This window comes from Triplophysa dalaica, chromosome 7 (genome assembly GCF_015846415.1).
Source record: "Triplophysa dalaica isolate WHDGS20190420 chromosome 7, ASM1584641v1, whole genome shotgun sequence".
NCBI lineage: Eukaryota > Metazoa > Chordata > Actinopteri > Cypriniformes > Nemacheilidae > Triplophysa > Triplophysa dalaica.
Genome location: NC_079548.1, coordinates 14,417,306 through 14,437,513, shown reverse-complemented (window position 1 = coordinate 14,437,513; position 20,208 = coordinate 14,417,306). Strand labels below are relative to the sequence as shown.

General features: G+C 37.5%; 1 protein-coding gene across 2 annotated transcripts in view; it reads right to left on the bottom strand.

Moving 5' to 3' along the window:
* Nucleotides 1-20,208, bottom strand: part of prkcbb (protein kinase C, beta b) — a 97,783-nt gene that overhangs the window by 42,206 nt on the left and 35,369 nt on the right. For both annotated transcript variants that reach the window (XM_056752044.1, XM_056752043.1), the window contains exons 5-8: nucleotides 17,610-17,738; nucleotides 12,941-13,097; nucleotides 12,665-12,799; nucleotides 9,269-9,365 (exon numbers count right to left, since the gene is read on the bottom strand). In XM_056752044.1, coding sequence (XP_056608022.1) covers nucleotides 9,269-9,365; nucleotides 12,665-12,799; nucleotides 12,941-13,097; nucleotides 17,610-17,738 — 518 coding nt within the window. The remainder of the gene's footprint in view (nucleotides 1-9,268; nucleotides 9,366-12,664; nucleotides 12,800-12,940; nucleotides 13,098-17,609; nucleotides 17,739-20,208) is intronic.

Here is a 20,208-nt window from a genome sequence, read left to right as displayed (position 1 = left end):
TTAAAAAAACTTTAATTACAATACAATTAAAACCATAAAACCATTACCAGAGCAATCCAAGAGACAGATCTTGCATTGTGATTTATAAAAATGAAAAGGAAAAAAATATTTCATTTTCAAACACAGAGCATAAAACTCCTCTGTAGCACCAAATATTTTCAAAAGCTAATAAACAATTTGTAGCCTTATAAAACAAAAATCAATTAGAATTCTTGATTTAATCATTGCCAAAAAAACCATTACGACATTTTGATCGCCCTTCTGATCCAATTTTTCTTTTCTACTCATATATATAGCCATTTTCGCTTTCCCTATAATAAAATTAAGCAATTGACATTTAAACTGTTGGCTTCTTGTATATCTAAAACCAAAAATAAATATTTGTTCAGTTAAAGCCTCATCAAAACAAATAAAAACATTTTTTAAAACATCAAATAAAGGCCTAAGTCTTGAACACTGCATAAAAGCATGAAAAAGTGTTTCTCTTTGGAGACAAAACAAACATTGTTGACTAACATTGGGATTCAAAAGAGAAACAAAAGAATTTACAGCAATAATGCCATGTATAATTCTCCACTGCAAATCCCCACATCTTTTTGTTAATGGTGGCTTATAGAGTGCCCTCCACTCCGGTTTAACATTCTCTTGAATCACGAAAAAAGAGCGCCAAGGAGTATCAATTCTTCCATGTAAACCTTTTTTGTTAAATGCTTTTACACAAGCTTTATATAGCTGTTTCCCCTTAACATCATAAAAATTTATATTAGACACATGATCAGTTTCCAAAAAAATCCCAGAAAAACCTTCTAGATTTGGAGATAAGAACAAAATTGGAAATTGATCCTTATCATTAGGCAAACATTTTTCAGTAAAAAAATCTCCAAGCATGTTCCTTTCTTTTTCAGAAAGGAAGGACTGCAACTTCTCAAGAACTTTTGTCACAAGTCGTATTGATCTTAAGCCCAAGGAAACAGACAAATTTTCAACATCTTTAAAACCAGGGCCAGTTAAATTTATTAAAGTTCTTAATGTTGAGACCTTAGACCTACCAAAAACATCATTTAAAATTCCACATGTATCTAAAATGTCCATGCGAGCACCATAAACCAGAGGCTCTTCTAAAAGCCAAAAGAGTGAGTCTGTCGCTTCCGTTCTCCTCACTTTGAAAAGACCCCACACTTTAAAAAGATTTCTATAAAAAATCGGAAGTCCTGATGTATTGACTCTTTAAGGATCCAATAAAAACAGTTGCTTGTCCAAACAGAGTTCATCAACAGATTTAAAAATACCACATGCAACAGATTTCCAAGTCAAATTTTCTGAACAGGTGAGGAAACGTTGTATAAATTGTAATCGGAAGGCTGCAATTCTACTTTGTAGATGCATTAGTCCTTGGCCTCCTTCCTCTTTTGGTAAGTACAACACACTGTGTGGTACCCAGTGTAATCTGTCCCAAAAAAAGTCCAACAGGACTGACTGAATTTTTCCAAGTAACTGGATTGATGGATCAACACAAGCCACACGGTGCCACAAAGAGGAAGCCACCAAATTATTAATAATTAAAGTCCGCCCTCTGTATGATAAAGATGGTACAAGCCATTTCCATTTTTCTAATCGACTCTTTATCTTTTCAATGGTACCTTCCCAATTTTTCTGAACAAATGTGTCGTTTCCTAAATATACTCCCAAATATTTAATACCTTCTTTTGTCCAAGATAACCCATTAGGGAGAGTTATAACTTTATTTTTCCATTCACCTAACATAACTGCTTCACTCTTATTCCAATTAATTCTGGCTGAAGAAATTGTATTAAAATCATCTAAAACCTTCAATAATACATCAACATCATTCTGCTGATTAACTATTAAAACAATGTCATCAGCATAAGCAGACAAGCAGAGAGAAGTTTTACAATTTTGCAATGACACCCCTTCCAGAACTCTCCTAAAAGTATTCAAAAGTGGTTCTATTGCAAGTGTGTACAAAATCCCTGACAAAGAACACCCTTGTCTAACACCGCGACAAACTTTAAAAGGAGCACATAAGCCACCATTAATCTTCAGTACACTTTCAATATCACAATATAAAACTTTAATATATGATAAGAACTCAGAACTAATATTAAAGGCTTTAAACGTCTTCCACAAATAATTATGCTCTACACGATCAAAAGCCTTTTCTTGATCTAGAGAAATCAAACCCATATCAATTCCAAACATACTAGATACATCAAATAAATCTCTAATTAAATAAATGTTGTCAAAAATTGACCTACCAGGCACGCAGTAGGACTGGTCAGGGTGGATGATCTCATCTAAAACCTTCCCCAAACGAGTAGCCAATACCTTAGAGAGCATTTTATAATCGCAACATAATAAGGACACAGGTCTCCAGTTCTTAATATCGCTCAAATTGCCCTTCTTGGGCAGAAGTGTAAGGACCGCTCTTCTACAGCTCAATGGCAGAAGACCTTCAGCCAAGCTGTTCTTCAGAACCTCTAATAGGTCCTCTCCTATAATGGGCCAAAAGGCCTTGTAAAATTCAACTGGGATTCCGTCCAACCCAGGAACTTTTCCATTTTTCATTCCTTGAAGAGCTTTGTACAGTTCGTCCAGGCTAATAGCCTTTTTGAGCTTGACGTTTACCTCTTCTGAGACCTTAGGTAGATTTCCAAAAAACAAATTTTCATTAATTTCATGTTCGTTGTACTCCGACTCATAGAGCTTTTCATAAAAACAAACTGCTCGTTCTCTTATTTCTTTCGAGTCAGATACCAAAGATCCTGTTTCAGAGATTAAAGAATGAATAAATCTTTTCTGGCCATTCTTTTTCTCCAAACTGAAAATTTTTTTACATGGTACATCCATCTGTTGTAAACTCTTAAAACGAGACCTAACCAGCGCACCTTGTGCCTTCATTTCTTGTAGGTCCGACAACGCAGTTTTCTTAAAGTACAAGGAATCGATATAGGTTTGATTTCTACTTGATTGTGCCATTTCTTGAAGTTTTAAGATTTCAGTTTCTAAACTATTTATGGATTTAAATGTCTCTTTTGTGATATTTTGGGTGTACTGTTGACAGAAAATCTTAATTTGAATTTTGCCAAAATCCCACCATTTCTGTAAAGAGCTAAAATTTACCTTTTCATTTTTAAAACTTTCCCAAAAAAAATTAAAAACTTCCTTAAAATGACCATCACTTAATAAGCCAGTATTAAAATGCCAGTACGCACTTCTTGGTGATATCGAGTTCAAAAAAACTTTACATATGACTAGACTATGGTCTGAAAAACCAACTGGATTTATTACACAACTCTTGAAAATACTACAATGATGTCTGAAACTATAAATTCTGTCTAATCTGGCTAAAGATAATAAATTATCACGAGCGTGAGACCATGTATATTGCCTCATATTCCCATTTAAAAGTCTCCACACATCACATAATTCATTAGCTTCAATTGTTTGAATGAGCAATTTACGAGAGGGCATATGTGGCTCTACATGATTACGATCCACATTCTTCTCAACACAATTAAAATCCCCTCCCAGAAATAAATATTCATCACTTTTACACTCTTGTAAAGTTGTACACAAAATATCAAAGAAATCGATTCTTTCAATTGGCAAATTTGGGGCATACAAACAAATAAAAACAAAAACGTGTTTCTCAAAAAGAGCCTTAATTTTTAAAAGCCTTCCTTTCACAATTTCCTCCACTTTCACAGAACAAGGTGTAAAACTCTTAGAAAATAACATGGCTACTCCTCCACTACAAGAGGTCTTGTGACTTAAAAAACTTAGACCATTCCATTCTTTTGCCCATTCAGTAACAATTTTCTCATCACTATGCGTTTCTTGTAAGAAAAGAACATCTAGCTGTTTTTGTTTCACCATTTCATATATCTCCATTCTCTTTACACAATTTCTGGCACCGTTCACATTTAATGATGCAATACGGATCTCCCCCATGTGTAAATATGAAATGAAAAACAAAACAAAAAAAACAGCTACATAGCTAATATAGGTTAAAGAAAATCGTGATTTAAACATCATCATTACTCTTTAGGATTTTCGTAACAAATTTCCTCAATCGATACACTTCTATCTCCGAAAAACAACCCTCGGTCAAAAACTTCTTAGTTTTATCGACAAAAAGTTCCAGGTCTGGAAAGTAGTCAGCCACCTCAACTCCTCTCCGATTTTTTGTTAATTTCAGAAACTTTTTAATCTCACTTACACTGTACTCAATGCATACCCATTCACTTTGGGAACCTTCCGAAGTATTAGAGTCAGAAAAATCACTTTCTGTTTCAAAATCATTTCTTTTTTCAATTTCTTTTCTTGCTTGTTTATAAGTTTCTTTTTTTCCATTCTTTCTCCTCTTTAGGGGAGTTTTAAAAACAATTTGGTCCACATCCATCTCACACAAATTAGTATGGTCTCCTAGAGATTCTTTTTCAGACAAACAAATTGTTGAATTGACTTGGGTGTCATTCAACGACTCTTTAACAACAGTGGAATCCGAACTAACATTTGATCTTATTTGATCACTGTCAGGTATATCATCCTCAACGATTATACTCTCTGCAATAGTTGGAGCTTCCTCTACTGTCTGGACCCAGGGCACTTTTCTCGTTGTGCGCTCGACAACCTGTTTTGCACTTATAGGCAGAGACTCGGCTGCACGATCCATTTGATCTTTATCCTGTGTCACATTATTATCTACTGCAACCTGTTTCGTGCTTGTGTTCTCAGGGCACGCACGAATCAAATGCCCGATTCTACCACAGCCAAAACATTTCATTATATCGGTAGATGCGTAGACAGTATAATCAAAATCTTGAATTCTGAGTTTCAAATTTAAATTAAGCTCTGTTTTGTTGTCATTCAGAATCATGTAGGTGAACCTCCTAAAAGACACCACATGCTTTATTAGATCTGATTTACTTCCAATCGCGATCTTTTTAACAGGAGCGACAACTCTTCCGAACCGTGAGAGTTCTTTAACCAAAGCATCGTCTTTAACGAAAGGTGGGACGTTTGATAAAATAACTTTCTTTGTCGGTGTGGACAAAGGAAGCACTGGTGTAAATACACCGCGAATCACTATTCCTCTTTCAACTACCTTGTCTGCATTATCGACAGTGTTTAAAAAACAAACTACTGCGTTACTCATTCTTGACGCTGCTAAAACACTTTTGTGTCCAGCAACTTCACCAATGGCCAAAACACAATCTTCTACCCTCGCCACGGATTCCACCTTCACTCCGTGCCGTCGCGTTAAAGCACCGAGAGCGTCAGCGCCCTGGGCAGCCATGCCCCAAGCACCGCAACGACGCCCAGGAAAAAAACAAACAAACCCCGACCAACCAAACAAAACAAAAGAAAAGAAAAACAAACAAACACACTACACTGACACCCAATAAACTAATGGAAAAAACACAATACGCATAAGCGCTCAAAACTCACCACGCGCTCTCTACCCTCGCTCAAACAGACGCCAACGCATGCGCAGAGAGAGAGAGAGAGAGAGAGATGAACCTGATTAGTAGCCAGAAGGGCCTTTTTCTTGCTTCTCCCGCCCTGTTACATTCGAATGAAGCCGAAATATTGTTCCCTCACATCCTCCCAAAGCATGCTGGGAATGCAGGTCATTCATCTTTAGCCAGCAACAACAACAGAACAACACCGATCTGAGCGAAACACCAGCTGTGATGCTAATCTTTGAGAGAATGAGTCAATGTGTCTCCACATTTTTTTAAAGAGAGAAAGGGAGAGAGAGTAAAAGAAAAATGAAAGAAATCAGAAGTAAATAGATAAGTTAAGGAGATTTCCTTTATGCTGTGAGATGGCAGTCCATCAGATGAGATAAAGATTGACCATTTCATACGTTTTGCATTATGCATCACACCAGCAGAGCAAACTGCCAGCTAGCCAAACACACACACTCGCACAGGGCAGTCCGAGCAGCGCTAAGCCTCACATCGAGCTGTTCATAAATAATCCCAACATGCACTGGGCCAACAGTTGGGTCAGCACGCGGGACCGTTTGAATTATGCAAAGACCGGCACAGGATTTGCTTGACGACACACTACCACACACAAAGTGTTTAACGTTGGGGACTTGGCCTTGGTGTGCACTGAGAAATTTTGATTTATTTTTTAAATGAACATTTTAAGTAAACTCAAGTAGTGACACATTGTGCACACATCAGATATACAGACCAACAGGCACAATCTGAATGTCAGGACACTGCAAAGGGACAATTCTCACATATTAATTTAGTTTGAAACATGTGTGAACTACTAAACACACTCGTAGAGAGAGAACAGAAGGACAGGGGCTTTAAATGTGCATGAATCAATCAGTAAGGAAAAAGCCAAGGGATCAGAGGCTGCTGGCCGGTCCCTCTCAGTCAGCTCTATTCTGTATTCACACTGGTAAGTGCAGAGCAGAATGCAGGTTGACATGAGTGTGATTACTTTGTGAGGATGCTGGGATTTGGCACTGTGTTATTTATGCCAGATTTGACAGTGAGTGATATATGCTTCATGCACAAAGACTTGTTTCTCAGTCTTATCTTTGTCCTGCTTGCTCCCTCACCACTGACCCTATTAACTTTCTAATGCAAATTCCTGGTCTTTTTGTGCACAATAATTGTAAGTGTCATTCCAAATAAAAATCTTGGGTATCACATTACAATAAGGTTGTATTTATTAACAGAACCAAATGCATTAGCTTACATAAATAACAATAAGCAACAGTTTTGAGAATTTCTTAATTTTTGTTAAAGTGATAGTTCAACCAAAAATCTAAATGTTGTCATCATTTACTCACCCTCGTCATAAGAAGATATTTTGAAGAAAGTAACCGAACAACAACCGGCGGTACCCATTTACTTGCATTGGTTTTTTTGTCCATACAATAGAAGTGAATGAGTACTACTGTTGTTCGGTTACCAACATTCTTTAAAATATCTTCTTTTGTGTTCTGCAAAAGAAAGAAAATCATACAGGTCTGAAATGACAAGTGGTGAGTAAATGATGACAGAATTTTCATATTTTGGTGAACCATCACTTTAATGTTAGTTAATAACAATATAATTGTTCACGTTTGTTCATAGTACATTGACTAATGTTAACAATTTCAACGTTTGATGATACAAATGTATTAGAAAATGCTCAACATAAAAGGAAATAAGATTAATAGATGCTGTAGCAGTATTGTTCATTGTTAGTTCATGTTAACAAATGCAGTAACCAAATCTTTCACTGTTTTACCTTTGAAACATTAAAACAATAAACCTGTATATACATAAAACTCTTAAGTTGAATAAGATGTGTCATGGTGATCACACACCACAATGGCAAATGTATCATGACCCTCATCAAAGCTCATCTGATGTGCCCACCTTGAATTTCATCTTTTTTCGATCTTTAGCAATAGTGAATGTTTTTTTGCTAAAATAGTAAATCAATAAATAATGAACATATGAATTCATGTGAACAGTCAGCAGCCCTATCACCCTGTAGCCCAAGACTGGTTACCCAGTGAACCTAAGCATGGCTGAGCCTGGTCAGTACCTGGATGGGAGACCTCCTGGGAAAGCTAGGTTGCTGGCACCGCTGTACTGTGGCTGCCTTCGCATCACCCAGGTGGATGCTTTTTTAAAGACTTCAGACTCGACCTGAAATGACTTCAGACTTGACTCGACAAAAAGGACTGATGAAAATTAAAGAAAAGCAAGTCTTTTATCCTTGACTTACTGATATCATAAGGATAGAATGTGTATATCGGTAAATAGAACTTTTATCATAGATTTTCATGATGGCATTTCACTGAGTATTCCGCATAAACTTCAATCACATGGAACAAGGCAGGAGCACTTCTCCTTTTTCGGTTTTATTAATGTGTCAGAATCAGGAACTCCGGGAAGATCGGATAAATGCAAAGAATGTGTGAAAATAATTAAAGATACCGGAACGACGACATCAAACTTTATAAGGCATCTAAGATTACACATAGGTTAGTCACTAGCGATAAAGACTCCAGACTTGACCCAGACTCTAGCAAAAAAGACTGCAGACTTGACTCAGACTCTAGCGATAAAGACTCCAGACTTGACCCAGACTCTAGCAAAAAAGACTGCAGACTTGACTCAGACTCTAGTGATAAGGACTCCAGACTTGACTCAGACTCTAGCGATAAGGACTCCAGACTTGACTCAGACTCTAGTGATAAAGACTTGACTCTGACTCTAGCGATAAAGACTCCAGACTTGACTCAGACTCTAGCAAAAAAGACTCCAGACTTGACTCAGACTCTAGCGATAAAGACTCCAGACTTGACTCAGACTCTAGCAATAAAGACTCCAGACTTGACTCAGACTTTAGTGATAAAGACTTGACTCTGACTCTAGCGATAAAGACTCCAGACTTGACTCAGACTCTAGCAAAAAAGACTCCAGACTTGACTCAGACTCTAGCGATAAAGACTCCAGACTTGACTCAGACTCTAGCAATAAAGACTCCAGACTTGACTCAGACTTTAGTGATAAAGACTTGTCTCAGACTCTAGCGATAAGGACTCCAGACTTGACTCAAACTCTAGCAATAAAGACTTCAGACTTGACTCAGACTCTAGCGATAAAGACTTCAGACTTGACTCAGACTCTAGCGATAAAGACTCCAGACTTGACTCAGACTCTAGCAATAAAGACTCCAGACTTGACTCAGACTTTAGTGATAAAGACTTGTCTCAGACTCTAGCGATGAGGACTCCAGACTTGACTCAAACTCTAGCAATAAAGACTTCAGACTTGACTCAGACTCTAGCGATAAGGACTCCAGACTTGACTCAGACTCTAGCAATAAAGACTTCAGACTTGACTCAGACTCTAGCTATAAAGACTTCAGACTTGACTCAGACTCTAGCGATAAGGACTCCAGACTTGACTCAGACTCTAGCAATAAAGACTTCAGACTTGACTCAGACTCTAGCAATAAAGACTTCAGACTTGACTCAGACTCTAGCGATAAGGACTCCAGACTTGACTCAGACTCTAGCGATAAAGACTTCAGACTTGACTCAGACTCTAGCTGAAAGACTTGTGAACATCTCTGCTGCACACAGGTGGTGTTTGAGGAGAGACACCCCTCATATGATTTTAAAGCACTTTGGCTGTACAGCAATGCACAATAAAGCGCTATATAAATGCCTCACTCATACTCATGTAAATAAATACAAAGTAAAACACTGACTCACCTCAAACTTCTGCCGGAGCTCCTCATTGCCTTCTTCTCCCTCAGGTGGTACAGGAACATTAAAGTACTCGCCCTCCTCCTGACTGAGCAGCTTAAACCTGCATGTGTGTATGTGTGTGTAACATAGAGGAAATAAAGGAGAGTTAAATGAGTAAGTATCTCGGCAGCATCACATATGGTTCAGACAGTACCACAGGCATTAAAAATCCCCCTCTAATAACAGCTCCATCTGGCCCCTATAGAACCCTTCACTGCTTGCGTGCTTTCCTGAAACTACACGTTCTGTGAAATGACCTCATTAGCTCTTCTTAAACCACTCAGATGCTTTCCCTCTCAACGTGATTGACCTTCGTTATGATCTTGCGTGAAGACGAATCCAAGCAGTTGGAGTTGCCCTCAAACAGCTTTCAAACGTTTGAGGGACAACGTGATACCTCGCCTCGTTTTAGCTCTTCTAACATCTGTGCATCCAGATAGCAAAAATCGGCCTCCTGTTTGACAGTGTGAGAGGAACGTCTATGAGACCAAAGCTGTTAAAAAGCAACAGAACAACCACCGAAAGCAACTGGAATGCCGAAAAGTTTACATCTCCTCTATGGCTACTGAATTGAAAGAAGGCCCTGTTTTCAATTTGCCTGTAGTCTGAGGGTGTGTTTGTGTAAGACTGGCGATGAGTCATGGCTGCAGTGCTCTACCCCTACACATCCTTCTTCCACATCTAGACCTCCAGAGGCTTTTTTATGTGAGCATCCTCATTGAATTCCATTCCACCATAAGTTTACAGAGAAGGGCACACCTCATTCCAATGAGACGGCATATGGTGTGTGTGTGTGTGTTGCTCGTGTAGTAAGGAAGGTGCTAAGTGGTGTGTGTTGTTGGCCCTTATCACCAGCGCGGCACAGAGTCTGCAGCCACAGAATTCAGCAGAATTTGAACACCATTCACAAAACAGCCGTAGCAAAAGAGTTGGGCGGGGGGAGCGGTGGGGGAGTCGGCTGTGATGTCACTATAGGGTGAATTCTGAATATTAATTAAATCTTGCTGATGTTGCTTGAAAATCCTCTACATTTTGATTCTTTTAATGAATATTCATGATCCATTAAAGGTTGTGTCGTTGCATTGTCAGCTTTATATTTGGTATATATTACTATATATCAATTCTACAATCTATTCTACAAATTAAGCAGTTATCACACTATGCTGCAAGTCACTGCAAGTAATCGTAAAAGCTAGAGGTGTGGCCATATTGACAATAATCGTGATATTAAAAACCACAGTTATTGATTTCTCTTTGACCTTACACATATACTTACATCAATTATATATATTATCCAAAGCTACTGTATTGCAAACTCTCTTTCTTTCAGCCTCCCTACACTCTTATTTTGACTACATGAACAAAAGAAGTGAAAACTAATAAATAAACACTATTCTATTTTTTTTAAAAACAGGCCAATAGATATTGCGATAGTATCGTCATCTCAAACTACCTTTTCTCCCAAGATAACAGTGTAGTGAAAAATGGGATATCCTAATAAAAATAGCATATCGTAAAAATAAAACCATAGTTTATTCAACATCCCGCACATACAGAAAGTCCAAATCTCACCTTTTTCATAACAGCTCATTCCTTTTTTCACTTCAAGAAGCACTGATCTTAGATTCTTCAGTACAGTATGTCACACTTTAATAAATGATGTAGTCAGATAGTGAGAACAAGACTGGGTCCATTCAGGTCAGGTCCGCCCATGTCTACAGAGGAGATGAAACATCTCTCCTCTAATCTGACACTCCTCGAACACACAGAGAAGCTCATAAGATCAACTCAAACGTTTAAGAATACTTGATTCTTTTTCAAGTTGTATTTTTGAGTCGGCTTTATTAAGTGGACTGGGAGAGGGTCAGGAGCCGGGACTAAAACTCAGGTCACCTGAAGCACAGTTGGACTCTGTGTCTTTAACACTGTCCACAAGGCTCTAAAAGGTTTCTTTGGTCTTAAATGCACTGAGAAGATCACATGAGGTATGTTTCTCAAGTACTATATATGTGAAAAATACATATAAAATGAGGAAAAAAGGAAACTAAGAGAAAATGAATTCCAGAGGTTTTCAGTGAAGGTGGATGTGACCATTCACATTGTAACTGTAACACCGCTGGATCTGTCACTTCACCTACTCATTACAGCTCATTTGGGTAATCACAGTGGGCTCGTGCAAATGCAAAAAATACACACAGGCTGGCACACCCCAGCGGATGGTTAGCAGGCGGAAGAAGAGAGGCTTTTAGAGTCGTTCGTGCGGGATGTGAGTGTATGTGAGCAGAAAACAAGAGTGGAGAGCTCTTATATGAAGAGCCCTACTGCAGACAGCCTGAAGACTTCTGAAAGAGCAAGAGTCTTCAAACCCAGACAACGCGACTGGAGAAGTGTTCCTGTGTCATGTGCAGGGCAGTTAAGCTGACTAGAACAACTAGGGAGGTGTTTTGTGCTTTTTATTATAAATGTCTACAAAATTTAAGATGTTTCTAAGTTCAGAGTTAATGTGTGTGTGTGTGTGTGTGTGTGTGTGTCAGTTTTAAGCCGTGTTGTGTGTCCCACAAATTGGAGAAAAAAAATCTGACAGCACAAAACAAACAAAATAAAATGAAATATGAGATTCAATTTTATGTAAACAACTCATTTTTCTCAAGTAACATCGCCCAACAGCGACACAAGCACCAGCCCATGATAATGTCTGTTTATCATTCACAACGGGTCCGCAGATCAGTATGAATGAGATTAATTACAGTTATTAATGGGACCAAGTAAACAACCTACCCCAGTCGTCACTATTCTTGGTCTCAACCTAATTGAAATGAACTTGACTTGAAGCATATAATGATCTGTAAGCGAAACGGTTTCTAGTGACCACTCAGCTAGGTTAAGTTAAAGGTGCACTTTTATCATCATCACACAGAACATTTGTTGACTAATGGCATAAAAATCACTAATAATGATAACAGCAAGATATCCTAAATATGCTTGTTTCAGTGTAAAAAATGGTAAGTAGCTAAATAAAGGAATAAAAATCGAAATTGCTTGTAAATAGTAGTTAAATATAAAATTAAGGAAATTATTTAAACTAGAATATAAAACACTACTGTTCCTACAGTAAATTTAGGGTCATGAGTTCATATATCTTTTAACACTTTTTCCTATTTTCTTTCTTTTTTTTATTCCTATTTTATTTTAGCCATTTCAAAATAGTCACCATTTGCCTTTAATTTGTAAAAAATGTACTTTTTCCATTTTATCAATAAGCATCTTTATGTCTGACCCTGTGATAATCAAACAGTATTGAAGAAGTTTCCATTGCATGGAATTAAAACATGAATTTACAAAAACAAAAGGCCTGCTCACCATCCATCCACTCCTAGCTTCAGAAGCTCAGAGATGCCAAAAGACAGAGAGCCCATGAAGTCATTCCGGCTGGTCAAATCCCAGTCCCAGATCTCCACAGACAGCCTGCGGTCTTTGTCAGACTCCTTCAGATTACTGTAAAACAAAAAGCAAATGAAGGAGGAGGACAGAGACAAAGAAAGCATGCTAAAAGAGAAGTTGATTCTCCATCGACCAGAAAAACATTGCCAGACGTGGGTGGACCTAGGCTCGGAAACAAAGAGAAAACTTCCTTACAATGTGAAGGTCTCGTTCCACGTGGGATTCAGACAGCATTTGATGGTCTTGGTCTTCTGTTTGCTCTCACTCTTTGGGTCAGGGATGAGTTTTAGTTTTACATAGGGGTCAGACAGGCCATTGGGGTCCATGGGCACCAGGTTCTTGGCTTCTTTAACTATGATGAAAATATAAAATACATGAAAATATAAACAGAAACGTACAATAAGGATTAAAAAAATGTGAGGTTTGTGAACGGTTAGGAAAAACAAAACACAATCACAGCACTGTAATACAAAGACTGTCTCTGGAATAATGTCTTAATATATTGCTTTAATCTTCGAGGTTCAAGGCTGTCCAAATATTTTTTTCACAGAATAACAAGTCAAGGATTTTGAATAAGCAAATAATTTTGCAAGCTTTTAGTAAAGGCTTTAGAGATGAACACATTGGTGATCATGTGGGGCTTTGAATGCACACAGAGTATCCCAGTAATTGGGGTTGACCTCAGCACTTGACCACTGCAACAATTAATGCAAGGAGGCTGCTGTGGTCCTGAGACTTGTGGCTAGTGTAATTTCCATAATGAGTGGTGTGTGAAGGTAGGCTTAGCTGTTCATTAAGACAGCAGCGTACTGCGGCACAAAGTGAACGAGACAGACTTTTGCATGAACTGCCGTGCTCACAAAGCATGATTTATTTCAGCAGCTAATAAATGTTATGCACACCATGTTCGTTCGCAAACCCCTCCACACAAAGCAATTAAGTAAGCCAGATCACTGACCATGCAAGAGTATTTGCATGAAGATATCAAATGCTTTGACCCGCGGATACGCTCGGTTTTGTGGCTCAGAAGTAATTTGAGAGATGTAGGATATTCTCATAATGATGTTACCAGACTGATTTAAAAAATACTGATCTCATTAACATAACACAGTTGATCATTCTCAAAGCCTAAGATGTTAAAGGCTGTGGGAATAAAATTAATGTGGGTTTATGCAAATATTGAAACTACACTGCCCCCTCTTGGTGAAATGTGGCACTGCAACTGAGTGCCAGATGGTCATTTACACTAAATAAGCGTTTTGGGCCTTTTTTGGTAAGACCCAAGATGATCATGTGAGACTACAAACCATGCCTACTACAAGAAATGCCTTGTACAAAACGCAAAATAGACTTAAAATGGACATGCTAGATGATGTGATCAAAACACTTGAGAAATGTTATAGGTATAATTCACATGAAAATTCTCTCATAATTTACTCATTCTATAAGCCTAAAAATGTATTATTAAAGTAATAGAAATGACTCCAGTGGTTTAATGCATATTTTTTTAAAGCTTATTCAGCAAAACAAAGCAATAAATCTGCCAAATTTATTTATGAACACACACTTATCATTCTTTTGTTTGTGTTCAGCTGATGAAAGGAAGTCACATACATCTAGAATGCCACGAAGGCGAGTAAATTATGAGAGAATTTTCATTTTCAGGTAATTTCCTGCTTTCAGGTAATTTCAGGTAAATTACGTGTTACAAAAAGGAAAAGTTTACCATAAACTAGGGATGTACGATAAATATCGGCCATATCAGTATCGGTCGATAATAAAATTTAGGCCGATAAATTATAGCTGATAAATGATGAATCGTATTTTCTGGTTAAACCTCTTCAGCTGCACGCTGCTCACAGTTAAAATCCATTGCAGTACTGTTTTTCTCTCGTGATCATTCACTTAATCTTATTAGCAAAACATTGTTTATGTAGGTACTGTGTGTAGATATTTATAAATGTGTGAATTATAAGAATATTCTTCCTAACTCTGTCTGTTCAGCCACATCTCTCACAACATTTAAAAAACTACTTAAAACCCATCTCTCCTGTGAATACTTGACAGACAAATGAAAAATAAAACACACTAACCCTTTCTCTCAACAGGTAGTGGTCTAGCTTTAGTTGAAACCAGTAACTTTGTATTGGCACTTAATGTATTATGGCTCCTGTATGACATATCGCTTATTGCTCCTAAACTCTTTGTAAGTCGCTTTGGATAAAAGCGTCTGCTAAATGACTAAATGTAAATAAGAGCAAAAGCATTTTTTTTGCTGTTCTCTCTTGACACCAGTTAGACATGTGGCTTTAAGAACACTTTTCTGGGTTGCCCTGGAAGAACATCTTTAATTAGTTTATTAAATAAACATACCAGAAAAGTTTAATAGCTGAAGGATCTTTAACTAGTGTAAAGTAGGCTTGGTACATGATTTTCAGGGAAAAAGAGAGAACTAATGGAAACCTTGTTCTCTGCAGTGAATGTTTTCAAATAAAAGCAGTTGTCCATTTTTTGGCTTTTGTTTCAGTTTAGAATCTTTTTTATGATTATATATATACTATATATCGGCCAATATATCCATTATCGGCTTCCATTGTTAAATAATTATCGGTTATCGCACAAAATTTACAATTTGGTGCGTCCCTATCATAGACTATTTCTTTAAGTGTGCATTATATAACATGTATGTTCAGGAAATAAACACTTAACATGATTGGTATCAAACACACACTACGGTGGGAGTGGCTTGTTATATAGACATATTATTTACCTGCTCAGAACTACTACAGACCTGACTGGTTTTAAGGTTGAAATAAGTACATTTTCAAAAAAAATCTGAGTGCAGAACATGCATGTGCTCCTGTAGTCAAAAATCCAGGTAGAAATGACCATTGAGGAGAAGAGACACAGATATTATTGGTAAATTCATTGATTTTAAGTGACAGGACTCTGAGGTGTACAAAAGGAGATGCCCTCATTCATCTTATGGAACGCTCAGTAGATCTGCACTGGCGTCGCGTGACATTAAATTATTAAGGACAGCGTAATGGATTAAAAATGTATTTTACGTTCAGGGCTGCTGGCACAAACTGATGGTGAGCTCATTTGCTGCTAGCGAGACTGTTATTTCATTCTATGGGACATTCCATGTCAGTAGAGGCTTGTGGAAAGAATGGCCCAGGACTGAGAATGAGAAAAGAAGAAGGGCCGAACGGTTGAATGTGGGGCAGCGTGTTCAGAATAAAATCACTTAAAGTACACACATCTACTGCTTCACTCATTCAGGGTTAACTCACTTGAGCCATTGACAGTGCTTTAATTCATTTTCTCTGTTAGTTTGTATACAGAATATCATTTTATCAAGTTATCAAACTTTGAGCAGGAGTAAATGGATTTAAGGAAGTATCAATTATAACCTAGCAGCCGTTTACCATTCAGCCTATAAAGAAAGTCCACCCTTTAATTGTTTACCAAATAGTACATGAAACTAAATTACAAAAATAACAGTGGATTTACAGAGAATTAAAATCAAAACCCTGTAATTATTAACCCTAATCAACAATAAAACATTAAAGAATAATTATGCAACCGTTGCTAAATGACGAGACCTATGTATTATATAATAGTTCATAGTGACCGCAGAGTTTCTGCTTTATGAAAAGAATGAGAATAACGCCCTCTGCTGGACACTCTAACGATCACCAGTCTTTATCTGTTCTGTCATGACATAAAATGTGGCCGATGCACTAACCCAAGGACGGTTGTGTTTTGTTTAGGAAACTTGTCTGTGCTGATGCCAAGCAGATACAGGAAGACTAACTATGTTTTCTTGTGTTGTCATGGAGACGTGTAATGTAATACACGCTTGAGTAATCCTATAGAATTTCACAATGAGCTCAAAAGCACCACTTCATTCCATCACTGTCTACATGTTCCAGTTAGACATTTTATTAGAAATAAAACGTATGTTTTCCTCCCATTGGTGTTTTTCTTTTCAATTTTGCGTGTACGACCGAAAATGTTTAACCATCTGGTCCTCTTTAACATTAATTCTATTTCAACAATAATTATTATTACTAACAGTGTAAACCATTAAGCATCATCTGAAAAGTGCGATACTCAAGATTTATTAAAAAGAACATTTAAGATTCATTAATATTCTACTACATTTTATGCATTTATGGAAAAAGGGGCAAACCCATGACAAACCATCGTTCACTGTAATTCAAATCCATGACCTTTGTGCTGCATGTTTTAGCTACAGGAACAATACTCAATATATGTATTTTGATTATTCTAGTATTATTGTATTATTCAACATTTGGATGAATTGTAAAATATTAAATTACTCCATAAGCATGTATTATGCATGACACATAAAGCCGTGGTGCTAATATGAAAATTGCTATGCACTGTTATTATATGTCAAGTGTTGTGTAACAATGTGTCACAAATATCTTCTCCTGTGCTCAAAGAAAATGAACATAATTTTACAGTTTATAATAAGAACGGTTTCTTTAAACGCAGCACCTGACAGGGTTGCACTCGCCTGGTTGTGAACATTTCCCATTTTCTAGTGTTGCTTTGGATTCACCACTAGGAGGAATCAGACACCAGGAAATAACCCGCAACCATTCAAAACAGCACACGTTACACCCCTAACTTAATCTACTCAGAGAAGGTGTGCCTTATAAATAATAATAATATAATAGCTTAATAATAATAATAGCGTAATAGCTTATATGTCCCTCTTCAAGGGTGTAATGGAGGCATGTATGTATAACCGAGAGCTCCAGTATGAAGTGTTTATTTGCATGCACATGTGTGCAGTAGTGATGAGTACAAGTGGGCAGCAGTGACTCACTGCTGACGGTGAGCACGTTGTTCTTGATCTCTGCAGTGATTTGGATGCGGCCCCTCCTCTCTGTGTGGTCAGTCCCACACAGACTCGGCACGTTGGCCACGCAGCGCTTATGGATGTTCATCATGCAGTCTGGATAAAGGATAGAGAGAAAGGGCAAAAAAATGCTGTTATACCCAAATTACATGCAAAGACAAACACCCTGTATATATTATTTACATGAATATTGCATTGCAAGGATGATTTTTTTAATATTTGAATCCAAATTTCATTGTGGTGAGTTGAAAGAAAATGCTTCTCCAATATGTAGTCAAACTTTATATATAAAATTCTGCTATTTAATCAATATTAATAGCAACTCAATGAACTAATCTACACAATATTTTCTGTCCTATGCTTTTCTGCTAATTTGAGCATTGTCTTTACCTTAGCAACTACTGTAACTGTCAGACTCTTTCCTTCAGTTTGTGAGAATTAGTCAAGTTATTCAACTGTGAAACAAGCATACACACAAACTTCCTGAAGACACTTTTGAGTGTACACACACAAACATACACCCACTCTAATCCCTCATGTGCGGCCGCACTTCTCAACAGTTCAGTTAGAAGTGTGGCAGAGCGCGAGCCGGAGCTGCAGTGTAAACACCGCTGAGGGCTCCGGAGAAGACAACTCGTGCACTGAAAACTAAACAAAGGTAATTACAGCTCTGCAAGTCTGCAACCATAACAACTTTGTGTCAGGTTTCAGGTAAAGACACAGCAAACAGCCCTCATCTCTACAACACCTGTCAGAGTGCATGTCAGTCATACAATCTTACGCAATAAAAGAGCCACTGTACTGTTAAATATGCTGTTATGCCAATGAATATTTGTTAGCCAACAATCTAGTTTTGTGGACGTGGACATTTCTGCTCCGGGGCTCGGACAGCTGCTGACTGTGAAGCATTTTGAATGTTTTATGTATTGGACACTGGATAAGAGGCCGGCTATGTTGAGATGGAAGGTGTTTTGTGAACGAAGCTTCATACTGTATGAAGGTTGGTTATGTGCGGAGTATATTAAGCCCACAGGGATAGATAATACACAATGATCAGCAATTCATTAAACTGCAGAGATATCTCACACTCTGACATCAGGTTTATCCATATTACCAAAGATTGATAGCATGGGATACATATGGTTATTGAAAAGTACAGTAATAAGTGAGAAGTTTTAAATGGTTTATTTTGGCATAAGCAGAAAGATTCCTAGGGGTTGCTATGGTGTTGTAGGTGGTTGCTTGGGTGTATTCAGGATGCTGCTATATGGCCACAGAGGAAGCTTTCCAGTCAAAGTCACCATTAGGAAATTTGTGTGCTGAAGCAGTGGTTCTCAAGTATTTTATTGTAAGGTCCCCTTTATGTAGAGTCCATCTCTTTGCGGCCCCTAAATAAAACAAGTAGGCCCCGCTGCAGACTGTAGCGCGGTGACGTCATGCATTTCGATGTCGTGCATGTATAAGTGCGCATGCACAACGTGACATACTGCATGCCTTTAAACGGAATGCTCAATACAGACAAAGTTTATTTACCTCCGTATATGAACATGTTCAAACAACATGGGGATGGAGTCGATTTCAATAGCACAAAGTGAGTGAGCATATTTATGGTGTCTTTACAATTGTGTCTTTTTGTTTACGGATTTGTATAACAGTGCTGTCCTTGTTAAATTCACAGAGGATGTCTTTAAAAAACGCTATAACATTTTGTGATACGTGTTCACATTTGAAATGGCATGGTTTCTTTTTAAATATGTTTAAAAAGGCCCTTAAACAAATTAAGGCTTTAAAATATCAGAGCTTTTCATTTTTATTAAACGTTTTTATTATTTAGTATTATGTTACGTTTAATTTAATATTTTACTTCTAAGACAACTTGCACAACACGTAAATCCTGTGACATGAAGGGAGTGCAGCTGTGATGATAATACAGTAAGCACCAGCCATAAGCATTGTAGGACTTACCAGCTTTTGATGATTTCTCTTCATTAATGTGTGTGTTCGTGTGTATATATATACACACACACACATTCTTATTTTTATTGTAGTATGTACTCTTCATTGTTATGGAGGGCTCTATTTTAAGGATGTGGTGTGCTTTATGAGACCAGTTTTACTACACTTATGCTTTTTGTTGTCCTTATGTTGTTCCTATTGCTTCTATTGTTAACCTCATGTGTGAGTCGCTTTGGATAAAATAGCAGTTGTCAGTTTGGGTTATTTGTGTGTAAGTCGCTGTATGTACATAAAATGGAATGTAAGGATTTAAAATGTACTGTATGTATGAAATATGCAGCAAAACCATACGGCGTATAAAGACAGCAACAAATACTGTACACTACAAAGCTAAGACAAAAGCAATAAGCAAATCAGCGTACTACCATCTCAGAAATATAGCCAGAATCAGATGTTTTGTCTCAAATAATGTATTAAGTAATAATGTAAGGGACTCCTTACAGGTCTTCCCAAAAAGACCATAAGGCAGATGCAGGTCATACAGAACGCTGCTGCCTTGATTCTGAATTCATTTTTCTTTTGTTCATATTGTTTTTGTAAATACACTCAT